We start from the raw sequence: 13,657 nt of genomic DNA, 5'->3' as shown, positions 1-13,657 counted from the left end.
TGCGGAAACGGAAGTGGAAGTGGAAGCCATCCCCGAAAGAAACTGCGAACTGGGCCTTTGTGTGGCCTTTAGACAATACCATCTCAGTTTTTCACATGTCCTGATTGCTCAACATTGTCAAGGGGAGCCATTTCGCTCTTGGGGCATACTTTGAGGCATTCGCCTACACTTTGATAGCTCCTAAGGAGATTCCAGGCCATATAATGTTCGTGTCCTTTCTTGCAGCTCTGCCATGGATCTAAAGACTGGCTCTCTCCTGGTAGCGCCCGCCGTGAAAAACTCGAGCTGCTCGCATCCGCGCTACTCCGGCCACAACTTCATCGCCCACATTGGGATTGCGGAGACCATCGAGGCGGTGCTCATCCTGGTCCTCACACTGGGCGTCATCGGGGCCAACTGCCTGGTCATCTTCGTCATCAACAACCGCCGCTATGCGGCCTACATACACCAACAGGTGGGAGGATTGGCCGGACGGCTGAGTCACTGCAGGCACTTTGCAGGCCTAACACCTTGTACATCTTGTGTCTCCCCATGTAGCCCCGTTATCTGCTCACCTCGCTGGCCCTGAATGACCTGACAATTGGCCTGCTAATTACGCCATTCGGCCTAATGCCGGCATTGTTCCACTGCTGGCCGTACGGAGAGATCTTCTGTCAGATACAGGTGAGTGGGTCGAGATTCGAGATTGGGTCACCACCAGGCCCACAAGTGGGGCGGAAGTGCGATAATTTGTTGTGGAATAGCCGTCTCCCGTTGGCGGCTGTGGCCACTGCGGTCAATTAACTCTCTTCACAATGCACGGTAATTACTGGACATAAACGGCGGTGATGGAAACGGACAATCCCGATTAACGGGCGGAACAATGTGTAATGCTAGTATTAACATGGTCGAGAGTGTGTAGGACTCTGTGGTAAGGGTCACAGTTCCGATGCACGAAGCAGAAGGAGTGTCCAGTGGAAAGTTATCCCAGCAATATGGTTGGCCAGCTAGTGGGCACATGGAAAAGCCATTGTTTTGTGGCAAGTGGCATTAATTATCAGGACAGAGGGCAACGTGGCAAGGATGAGCAACAGAAACTATTAGTTTATCATTTGCAAAAGCCATGAATCCATCACAAATATTGTTGCATGCTCTTACACAGGCTTAAAAGGGTTGGGTTTTTAAACATTATATTAAAATTCAGATGAAACACACGCAACTATTTGAGATAACATTTTTCATACCAGGTCTTTTCTAACACAAGTTGTGGTGTTTTTCTATTGCCCCCTTAGGAATATTGGTAAAACATGCACGCATTTCCCGCATAACTCACTGATATTATACACATATAGTGCTGACTGCCAATAATTTCATTACAAGTTTTTCGATTCGCCTCGACGAGCGGAAAAGTTTGGCGAAAAGCCATAATACATAATACAAATAATAAACTTCTAAACGAGCAGTAACGCATTTTTCACATTTTCCGCGTTTTCCAGGCCCTGCTCCGTGGAGCGCTTTCCCAGCAGAGCGCCGTCATCCTGGTTTGCATGGCAGTCGATAGATACATGTGTGCCCTGCATCCGCGGCGCTACTACCAGCACTCCAGCAAGAAGGTAAGATTCCACGTCCAATCGCATCGCATCACATCGCATCGCATCGATGTGGACTTCTATTTTGGGTTGCTCGGATAAGGCACGCTCCTCCGCGATCCTTATCCTGTTGTTCTGGCGCTCGCGGCAGGACAATAAAACAATAAACAAAGCTCCGGCGTAATGACAAGAAATCACGCGCCAATAAAATCGACTATAACAATGGGAAGAGCACCACACAGCAACTACACAATATGGTCGGCGAGCCAATTATGCAAGCATAAATAAGGATAATGGGCTTTAAGCAGCTTGACAGTCATTAAACAGGCAAAAAAATAAAAATAAAATGGGTGGCCAGCGCCAAAGAGCAAGTGCAAAACAAAGCATCATGGAGAATGAAAAAGCAAAGTTGGCAAAAACCAACGAAACCGAAAAAAAACGAGAGCCAAGTCCAATAGACATTCGAAAAGTGTATAAAATGGGAATAAAAAGGGGAGGAAAGTTGGCCTAGAGATTTTTTACGCGCAATGACTTCGGCGCAGGGCGACGACCACAGCAAAGTCCTTTTCCCAGGACGAAGGCAGGCAAATGAAGCGGCACCTCCCACGGAAACCGCAGCCAGGACCAAAGAGCAGCAAACGAGCTCTCAAACCAACTCTGTTTCCCATTCCCCGGCTTCGTAATTTATGGCTCCCTGACTGTAAACAAACGAAAACTAGGAGGCCAGGAGTCGTCCAAGGACACCGAAGCCCGAATGTCCTTGTTCCAAATGGGATGTATTCTCAAATACGTTCAAATGGGCGAATCTGGGGAATCATATCTCCAAAATAATCAAGCTTACAAAATACTAACAGATTTATCTTCGCAGCTGACATACGCTGATTTCAAAACCGTTTTGATTTCTTGATTCAAATTGATCAAATTGAAATATTTTCCAAAAAGTTTGTTAAAAATTTATGTTTTAGGCTTGAATACAGGTCGATAGGGAATTTTATTACGAATTTAAGGAGGTATCACATTCCACGTTTGGATAATTATTTCAATTGATATTGAAAAAAAAACGGATTATTTTTTACCAAAAAATTAAATTTTCGCATTTTTGATAAGGGGTACCATCATCATTTTTATGCGAAAAAGGGCAAAAAATTAATGTTTCTAGGCTTGAATACAGATCGATAGGGAATTTCATTACGAATTTAACGAGGTATCACATTCCACGTTTGGAGTATTATTTCAATTGATATTGGAAAAAAACCGATTATTTTTTACCAAAAAATCAAATTTTCGCATTTTTGATAAGGGGTACCATCATCATTTTTTGCGAAAAAGGGCAAAAAATTAATGTTTCTAGACTTGAATACAGATCGATTGGGAATTTCATTACGAATTTAACGAGGTATCACATTCCACGTTTGGAGTATTATTTCAATTGATATTGGAAAAAAACTAATTATTTTTTACCAAAAAATCAAATTTTCGCATTTTCATCATTTTTTGCGAAAAAGGGCAAAAAATTAATGTTTCTAGGCTTGAATACAGATCGATAGGGAATTTCATTACGAATTTAACGAGGTATCACATTCCATGTTTGGAGTATTATTTCAATTGATATTGGAAAAAAACTAATTATTTTTTACCAAAAAATCAAATTTTCGCATTTTTGATAAGGGGTACCATCATCATTTTTTGCGAAAAAGGGCAAAAAATTAATGTTTCTAGGCTTGAATACAGATCGATAGGGAATTTCATTACGAATTTAACGAGGTATCACATTCCACGTTTGGAGTATTATTTCAATTGATATTGGAAAAAAACCGATTATTTTTTACCAAAAAATCAAATTTTCGCATTTTTGATAAGGGGTACCATCATAATTTTTTGCGAAAAAGGGCAAAAAATTAATGTTTCTAGGCTTGAATACAGATCGATAGGGAATTTCATTACGAATTTAACGAGGTATCACATTCTACGTTTGGAGTATTATTTCAATTGATATTGGAAAAAAACCGATTATTTTTTACCAAAAAATCAAATTTTCGCATTTTTGATAAGGGGTACCATCATCATTTTTTGCGAAAAAGGGCAAAAAATTAATGTTTCTAGGCTTGAATACAGATCGATAGGGAATTTCATTACGAATTTAACGAGGTATCACATTCCATGTTTGGAGTATTATTTCAATTGATATTGGAAAAAAACTAATTATTTTTTACCAAAAAATCAAATTTTCGCATTTTTGATAAGGGGTACCATCATCATTTTTTGCGAAAAAGGGCAAAAAATTAATGTTTCTAGGCTTGAATACAGATCGATAGGGAATTTCATTACGAATTTAACGAGGTATCACATTCCACGTTTGGAGTATTATTTCAATTGATATTGGATAAAAACTAATTATTTTTTACCAAAAAATCAAATTTTCGCATTTTTGATAAGGGGTACCATCATCATTTTTTGCGAAAAAGGGCAAAAAATTAATGTTTCTAGGCTTGAATACAGATCGATAGGGAATTTCATTACGAATTTAACGAGGTATCACATTCCATGTTTGGAGTATTATTTCAATTGATATTGGAAAAAAACTAATTATTTTTTACCAAAAAATCAAATTTTCGCATTTTTGATAAGGGGTACCATCATCATTTTTTGCGAAAAAGGGCAAAAAATTAATGTTTCTAGGCTTGAATACAGATCGATAGGGAATTTCATTACGAATTTAACGAGGTATCACATTCCATGTTTGGAGTATTATTTCAATTGATATTGGAAAAAAACTAATTATTTTTTACCAAAAAATCAAATTTTCGCATTTTTGATAAGGGGTACCATCATCATTTTTTGCGAAAAAGGGCAAAAAATTAATGTTTCTAGGCTTGAATACAGATCGATAGGGAATTTCATTACGAATTTAACGAGGTATCACATTCCACGTTTGGAGTATTATTTCAATTGATATTGGATAAAAACTAATTATTTTTTACCAAAAAATCAAATTTTCGCATTTTTGATAAGGGGTACCATCATCATTTTTTGCGAAAAAGGGCAAAAAATTAATGTTTCTAGGCTTGAATACAGATCGATAGGGAATTTCATTACGAATTTAACGAGGTATCACATTCCACGTTTGGAGTATTATTTCAATTGATATTGGAAAAAAACCGATTATTTTTTACCAAAAAATCAAATTTTCGCATTTTTGATAAGGGGTACCATCATCATTTTTTGCGAAAAAGGGCAAAAAATTAATGTTTCTAGGCTTGAATACAGATCGATAGGGAATTTCATTACGAATTTAACGAGGTATCACATTCTACGTTTGGAGTATTATTTCAATTGATATTGGAAAAAAACCGATTATTTTTTACCAAAAAATCAAATTTTCGCATTTTTGATAAGGGGTACCATCATCATTTTTTGCGAAAAAGGGCAAAAAATTAATGTTTCTAGGCTTGAATACAGATCGATAGGGAATTTCATTACGAATTTAACGAGGTATCACATTCCATGTTTGGAGTATTATTTCAATTGATATTGGAAAAAAACTAATTATTTTTTACCAAAAAATCAAATTTTCGCATTTTTGATAAGGGGTACCATCATCATTTTTTGCGAAAAAGGGCAAAAAATTAATGTTTCTAGGCTTGAATACAGATCGATAGGGAATTTCATTACGAATTTAACGAGGTATCACATTCCACGTTTGGAGTATTATTTCAATTGATATTGGAAAAAAACCGATTATTTTTTACCAAAAAATCAAATTTTCGCATTTTTGATCATCACCATTTTTTGCGAAAAGGGGCAAAAAATTAATGTTTCTAGGCTTGAATACAGATCGATAGGGAATTTCATTACGAATTTAACGAGGTATCACATTCTACGTTTGGAGTATTATTTCAATTGATATTGGAAAAAAAACCGATTATTTTTTACCAAAAAATCAAATTTTCGCATTTTTGATAAGGGGTACCATCATCATTTTTTGCGAAAAAGGGCAAAAAATTAATGTTTCTAGGCTTGAATACAGATCGATAGGGAATTTCATTACGAATTTAACGAGGTATCACATTCCACGTTTGGAGTATTATTTCAATTGATATTGGAAAAAAACTAATTATTTTTTACCAAAAAATCAAATTTTCGCATTTTTGATAAGGGGTACCATCATCATTTTTTGCGAAAAAGGGCAAAAAATTAATGTTTCTAGGCTTGAATACAGATCGATAGGGAATTTCATTACGAATTTAACGAGGTATCACATTCCATGTTTGGAGTATTATTTCAATTGATATTGGAAAAAAACTAATTATTTTTTACCAAAAAATCAAATTTTCGCATTTTTGATAAGGGGTACCATCATCATTTTTTGCGAAAAAGGGCAAAAAATTAATGTTTCTAGGCTTGAATACAGATCGATAGGGAATTTCATTACGAATTTAACGAGGTATCACATTCCACGTTTGGAGTATTATTTCAATTGATATTGGAAAAAAAACCGATTTTTTTTACCAAAAAATCAAATTTTCGCATTTTTGATAAGGGGTACCATCATCATTTTTTGCGAAAAAGGGCAAAAAATTAATGTTTCTAGGCTTGAATACAGATCGATAGGGAATTTCATTACGAATTTAACGAGGTATCACATTCTACGTTTGGAGTATTATTTCAATTGATATTGGAAAAAAACCGATTATTTTTTACCAAAAAATCAAATTTTCGCATTTTTGATAAGGGGTACCATCATCATTTTTTGCGAAAAAGGGCAAAAAATTAATGTTTCTAGGCTTGAATACAGATCGATAGGGAATTTCATTACGAATTTAACGAGGTATCACATTCCATGTTTGGAGTATTATTTCAATTGATATTGGAAAAAAACTAATTATTTTTTACCAAAAAATCAAATTTTCGCATTTTTGATAAGGGGTACCATCATCATTTTTTGCGAAAAAGGGCAAAAAATTAATGTTTCTAGGCTTGAATACAGATCGATAGGGAATTTCATTACGAATTTAACGAGGTATCACATTCTACGTTTGGAGTATTATTTCAATTGATATTGGAAAAAAACCGATTATTTTTTACCAAAAAATCAAATTTTCGCATTTTTGATAAGGGGTACCATCATCATTTTTTGCGAAAAAGGGCAAAAAATTAATGTTTCTAGGCTTGAATACAGATCGATAGGGAATTTCATTACGAATTTAACGAGGTATCACATTCCACGTTTGGAGTATTATTTCAATTGATATTGGATAAAAACTAATTATTTTTTACCAAAAAATCAAATTTTCGCATTTTTGATAAGGGGTACCATCATCATTTTTTGCGAAAAAGGGCAAAAAATTAATGTTTCTAGGCTTGAATACAGATCGATAGGGAATTTCATTACGAATTTAACGAGGTATCACATTCCACGTTTGGAGTATTATTTCAATTGATATTGGATAAAAACTAATTATTTTTTACCAAAAAATCAAATTTTCGCATTTTTGATAAGGGGTACCATCATCATTTTTTGCGAAAAAGGGCAAAAAATTAATGTTTCTAGGCTTGAATACAGATCGATAGGGAATTTCATTACGAATTTAACGAGGTATCACATTCCACGTTTGGAGTATTATTTCAATTGATATTGGAAAAAAACCGATTATTTTTTACCAAAAAATCAAATTTTCGCATTTTTGATAAGGGGTACCATCATCATTTTTTGCGAAAAAGGGCAAAAAATTAATGTTTCTAGGCTTGAATACAGATCGATAGGGAATTTCATTACGAATTTAACGAGGTATCACATTCCACGTTTGGAGTATTATTTCAATTGATATTGGATAAAAACTAATTATTTTTTACCAAAAAATCAAATTTTCGCATTTTTGATAAGGGGTACCATCATCATTTTTTGCGAAAAAGGGCAAAAAATTAATGTTTCTAGGCTTGAATACAGATCGATAGGGAATTTCATTACGAATTTAACGAGGTATCACATTCCACGTTTGGAGTATTATTTCAATTGATATTGGATAAAAACTAATTATTTTTTACCAAAAAATCAAATTTTCGCATTTTTGATAAGGGGTACCATCATCATTTTTTGCGAAAAAGGGCAAAAAATTAATGTTTCTAGGCTTGAATACAGATCGATAGGGAATTTCATTACGAATTTAACGAGGTATCACATTCCACGTTTGGAGTATTATTTCAATTGATATTGGAAAAAAACCGATTATTTTTTACCAAAAAATCAAATTTTCGCATTTTTGATAAGGGGTACCATCATCATTTTTTGCGAAAAAGGGCAAAAAATTAATGTTTCTAGGCTTGAATACAGATCGATAGGGAATTTCATTACGAATTTAACGAGGTATCACATTCCACGTTTGGAGTATTATTTCAATTGATATTGGAAAAAAACTAATTATTTTTTACCAAAAAATCAAATTTTCGCATTTTTGATAAGGGGTACCATCATCATTTTTTGCGAAAAAGGGCAAAAAATTAATGTTTCTAGGCTTGAATACAGATCGATAGGGAATTTCATTACGAATTTAACGAGGTATCACATTCCACGTTTGGAGTATTATTTCAATTGATATTGGAAAAAAACCGATTATTTTTTACCAAAAAATCAAATTTTCGCATTTTTGATAAGGGGTACCATCATCATTTTTTGCGAAAAAGGGCAAAAAATTAATGTTTCTAGGCTTGAATACAGATCGATAGGGAATTTCATTACGAATTTAACGAGGTATCACATTCTACGTTTGGAGTATTATTTCAATTGATATTGGAAAAAAACCGATTATTTTTTACCAAAAAATCAAATTTTCGCATTTTTGATAAGGGGTACCATCATCATTTTTTGCGAAAAAGGGCAAAAAATTAATGTTTCTAGGCTTGAATACAGATCGATAGGGAATTTCATTACGAATTTAACGAGGTATCACATTCCATGTCTGGAGTATTATTTCAATTGATATTGGAAAAAAACTAATTATTTTTTACCAAAAAATCAAATTTTCGCATTTTTGATAAGGGGTACCATCATCATTTTTTGCGAAAAAGGGCAAAAAATTAATGTTTCTAGGCTTGAATACAGATCGATAGGGAATTTCATTACGAATTTAACGAGGTATCACATTCTACGTTTGGAGTATTATTTCAATTGATATTGGAAAAAAACCGATTATTTTTTACCAAAAAATCAAATTTTCGCATTTTTGATAAGGGGTACCATCATCATTTTTTGCGAAAAAGGGCAAAAAATTAATGTTTCTAGGCTTGAATACAGATCGATAGGGAATTTCATTACGAATTTAACGAGGTATCACATTCCATGTTTGGAGTATTATTTCAATTGATATTGGAAAAAACTAATTATTTTTTACCAAAAAATCAAATTTTCGCATTTTTGATAAGGGGTACCATCATCATTTTTTGCGAAAAAGGGCAAAAAATTAATGTTTCTAGGATTGAATACAGATCGATAGGGAATTTCATTACGAATTTAACGAGGTATCACATTCCATGTTTGGAGTATTATTTCAATTGATATTGGAAAAAAACTAATTATTTTTTACCAAAAAATCAAATTTTCGCATTTTTGATAAGGGGTACCATCACGAATTAACGAATTTAATGAGGTATCACGTTTGGAGAATTATTTCAATTGATATTAGAAAAATATTGATATTGATATTACCAAAAAAAATCAAATTGAAATATTTCGCAAAAGCTCGATATTGTCGCAACAAAAAATGTCGCAAAGATAAATTAACTCTAGTTTTGTGAAGCTAATAAACATATCTAACTACCCCTATCTATGTCCGACAGATTTTCGGAAATCCAGATTTTAACAAATTTTCGCATTTTTTATAAGGGGCACAGGGTCGAGCCAAATAAAGCGTTAAAAAACGGAAAAGTACCAATAGTGGAAAATATTTGTAAATAACATTGCGGCGCAATTTTTGTTCTACGAAAATCGGCGCCATTTCGGTTTTATACGCCATCTGGCCACCAAAATGGGGCCAAGAGGCGAATTTGGCGCACTGCCACGCCCCATTTGTAAAAAATGATGGGCGCTCTGTCGAAAATTAATAAATGGATGCTGAATGCAAAATACTTTGGATGCAAAAAACCAATGCACGGCGGAACTTGGTAATGGCATCGGGAACTTTTGATTTTGTTTTTGCTTACTTTCAAAAGTGCCATAAATTCAAAGGCAGTCTTAAAAAATTCTCGCAATCTCTATTTTTAGTGAATTTAACAGCTTGACTCAAAACACGTTCTCTACTTCAGTCACAATTTGAAGTAAATGCGCATGAAAATTCAATTATTTTGTTATCTGCGATATTTGCTGACTATCCTTACAACTTCAGCATCGCTAGGATGTGCTTTACGAAAAGCTCCTGCCATGCAGCTATCCTGCAAAAATATTTATATTTAAAAAATTGTACCTAACTGAGATCCCTCCCTTGTTTGTTTCGTTCGGCAAAAGTTTTAAATGTGATAGCGAAAATTAAATTAATCACAGCCATGGACCGTTTCAAAGAGACGCGAACAAAAGTTGTGCTTTCCTTTTTTTCAGGACTTTTTGGCACTTGGGATGGGGCTATTTTCATTTTTTCAGGTGGACAGGTGGGCAGGAGGACAACATTTTCCCATTCAGAATGTCAGAATGCTGCATTTAGTAACTCAGCCAGTCAGTGCCATTGTGGCAGCACTTTTCCATTTCCAAAATGCTGAAGAATCGCTTTCCCTCTGTGGTCTGCACCCTTCACCCAGTGATTTTGGCATAATCAAAAGTTTGTCATTTCATTTTTGGCCTCTTGAACTCCCTTGCTGAATATCAGACAAAATGTGCAGCGAAGCAAGTGGAATTTTAGCAAATTAGAAAGTTGAGCAGGGAGCTTTCGGATTTAGCTGCTTGCCTTAGTATGATACAAGCCACTTCTGGCCAAATAAACACTTAATATGGATTACCCAACCTGCTACACCTACACCTAAATGCCAATTCAGTTTTATATGGCCCATAATTGATTTGGTCTGAAATGCAGGGAATACGTGCCTGCAGCCTCTTCGCCAGTCGTAAATCAGACCGCACCTGGCGGAAATGTGCTCCACTAATTGTGTATTCATTTTGCAGGGCTGCGTGGCCATACTGAGCTTAACCTGGATTATCAGCCTGACGGTGTTTGGCTTTCTGGTGCTGCCCAAAGGTGAGCTGCCCAAGATTGGCCCGCCATCAATGTGCTCTCGAACACGTCAAACCATAAACTATATGCGCAGGTTACTACTTCAACAATACGGGTCTAATGGCCTGCGAGCCCTTCTACAGCAAGCCATCCTACAGGATACTGTCCACGTGCGCCCTCTACTTTCCCACGACGATGGTGCTGATGTACTGCTACGGCTCCAGCTTCCACATGAGCCGCTTCCGGCTAAACGACCCGACCATGCCCCTCACGGCCGCCGCCCACCACCCACATCCGCACCCACACCCCACCGCCGCCCAGCAGCTGCAGATGCACCAGCAGCACCAGCACCACCAGCAGGCGGGCATGCACTCGCATCTCTACCACGGCCACTCGCACCACCCCAACCACCCGAGCCATCCGAACCATCCGAACCACCACGGCCACCCACACCACCACGGACCGCCCGTTATGGGCCATCTCAGCATGGCCATGAGCATGGGACTGGCCGGCATGCCGAACATGACAAACAAGATTACCAAAAAGGTAAGTCAGCTGAACCGGGTGAACTGGGGAAGTCAGGTGGCCAGGTGGACAGCTGGCCGAAGGAGGCGGGCTACACAACAGTTTGCACAGGCGAGAGTGAGTTGGGGATTAAGTTAGCAGTAAATAGAATTTTCTCGGCATCGCCAAACAAATTGTTAAGACCATCAGTATGCCGGCTCAGAACTTAAAGAACTGTTAACAGCTTTTAGTATTTGTGAACTAGGTACTCAATATTGGTACCAGCTAATTCAATTAAATTCCAGAAGTTAGGCGAACTACTCTAAAACTCATTTAAAAAAGAACTCGAGCTGTGAAAATAAAAATGTTTCCACAAGCCAATTTTACATTTTAGCAAAACAGAAAGCAGCAGCAGTAGCAGCTCAAAGTGTAGGGAGAGGTCAACTGACTTCCTAATCAACAGGAATAACAATTTCACTTAGGAAGTATCTACACAAAATTGAATCAACAAATTGTAATACTAGAGCCCCTCTAATCGAATTGCCGCAAATACTCCCACAGATTGTTCCCATCCAGGAGAAGAACTCCAGCGGTTCCACCTCGCGCTCGATGGCCGCCATTTCGCTGGGCTTCATAGTGATGGTCACTCCGTGGACGATTCAGGAGATAGTCACCGCCTGCACGGGATCCAAGGCAAGTGTCCTGCACAATGGATTTTGGTGTGGCCGCTTTGTGCGCTGCGTACAACGCGGCGCATACGTAATGAGGCCACGTGTGGCTCATCAGTTGTGATTTTGTGACATTTTGTGCTATGTCCGTCCACAGTTGCCGCCGTTCCTCGATTTCCTGGTCACCTGGACGGCGCTGAGCAATAGTCTGTGGAACCCGTTCATGTACTGGCTGCTGAACTCCGACTTCCGCCGCCTGAGTCGCCAGCTGATGCCGAACAAAGTGAGTATTTAGTGTTTGGGAGGAACGATGATGAATCTCCTCTCTGATCTGGAGCGATGTTCACTGTCTGTTTCAGCAGCAAATCTGTCATAAGCCCTGATTGATTGATTCGCTTATCCCTATTGCAAGCACCACGTGCACACTTTCACTGACCTCCCCGAATCCCAAGCCCAAATATGGGTATTTCCCCAAGTTTATCCTGCAGCTCTCAAATTTTCCGGCTGCACAGCGCAAACTTTGCAAAAACAGGAGGTTCAGAGGGAGCAGGGAACAGGGAACGGGAGGTACCTCCCGAAAAACCCCATAAATCCGTAACCGAAGGTGTAAGCTGCAGAAATCTGGCAGACTGGCTCCGGCAAAGTAAACAATCAACAGACGCAGCAGCAACAATAGCAGGTCCTGCAAAGTGATTTTGAATTATGAAAGAGCAAATCTAAAACGGCATTTACATCCCCATGTAGCCCCACAAACCCCTTCTCCATCCCCATCCCATAGCTCCCGATTCCATTCTGGTAAACGCAGTCAAGTTGCATGATTTACTTCCGGAGAGCCGGGGTCAGTCTGTGGAATATTTATGGCCCAACCTTGTGCTGCGCCGGAATAAATGCGCATTTAAAATCCTTATTAATTTTTGTGCGAGTCGGAATTTATGGTGCCTCCCTGCCGTTTCAGTGCTTCCCCAACGAGGATACACCCGAGCACAAATCAGGCTGTTGTCACATCAATGCTAACGATTTCGAAATCACAACGCTTCCGATTCCCCCGGAGCCGCCGTCATCCCGTCCTCCGGGTGGAGCACTAGGAGCAGGAGGTCCATCCACTGGAGGGGGAGCCAGTTCTGGCGGCGGAGTGGCCAGTTCCATTAGCGGCTCCGTCCTCGGGATCTGCGCCCGTTCGCGGACAAACAGCCTCAGCCGCAGTGCCTCCCAGTACATCCGAGGGACCATGGGCGGCGGAGTCCACAATCACCAGGCGACGGAGGCCTTCTCCACCACGCGGCCAGACATCGAGGGCCTCTCCGAGAAGTACTGGGGCGAGATCCTGGAGAGAACCGTCAGCTCGGGCAACCTGAACGCCATGCAGAAGCACCTGCCGCCCCACCTGCCCTACACCCACCACCTGGTCCACCAGCTCCACCAGCCGCAGCAGCACCACCAGCAGCAGACCACCTCCTTCAGCAAGGCCAGCGATCTGCAGCTGAACCTGAACCTCAGCCAGGCGGCCACGGCTGCCGAGCTGGGCAAGTTCTCCAACTCGGAGCCGAAGCTGTGCGAGCACCTCTTCCACGACGTGAACTGCGCCAAGAGCAAGGCCGCCAACGGGGATGGGGAGTCCTCCGGCAAGCTGGCCTGCGGCCGCAGCATTCCGGACATCTAGTACGCCGAGGACGTGATCCTGGCCAAGAACCAACTGCTGGCCAGGCAGGCCAAGTGCTCGCAC

General features: G+C 38.9%; 1 protein-coding gene across 1 annotated transcript; it reads left to right on the top strand.

Annotated features, from left to right (window-relative positions):
* The first annotated feature begins 232 nt into the window (after window positions 1-232).
* On the top strand, window positions 233-13,647 carry LOC6548098 (5-hydroxytryptamine receptor 1D). The gene is made up of 8 exons (XM_026980866.1): window positions 233-454; window positions 538-663; window positions 1,476-1,592; window positions 10,714-10,786; window positions 10,857-11,308; window positions 11,828-11,959; window positions 12,092-12,217; window positions 12,890-13,647. Exons 1-8 carry the CDS (start codon window positions 233-235, stop codon window positions 13,592-13,594), a joined length of 1,953 nt encoding a protein of 650 aa, XP_026836667.1. The 3' UTR covers window positions 13,595-13,647.
* The last annotated feature ends 10 nt before the right edge of the window (window positions 13,648-13,657 follow it).

Source organism: Drosophila erecta, unplaced genomic scaffold (assembly GCF_003286155.1).
Source record: "Drosophila erecta strain 14021-0224.00,06,07 unplaced genomic scaffold, DereRS2 tig00000092-arrow-pilon, whole genome shotgun sequence".
In the NCBI taxonomy this organism is placed as follows: domain Eukaryota; kingdom Metazoa; phylum Arthropoda; class Insecta; order Diptera; family Drosophilidae; genus Drosophila; species Drosophila erecta.
Note: the sequence above shows the minus strand (reverse complement) of the source record. Positions and strands in the feature narration are given on the sequence as shown.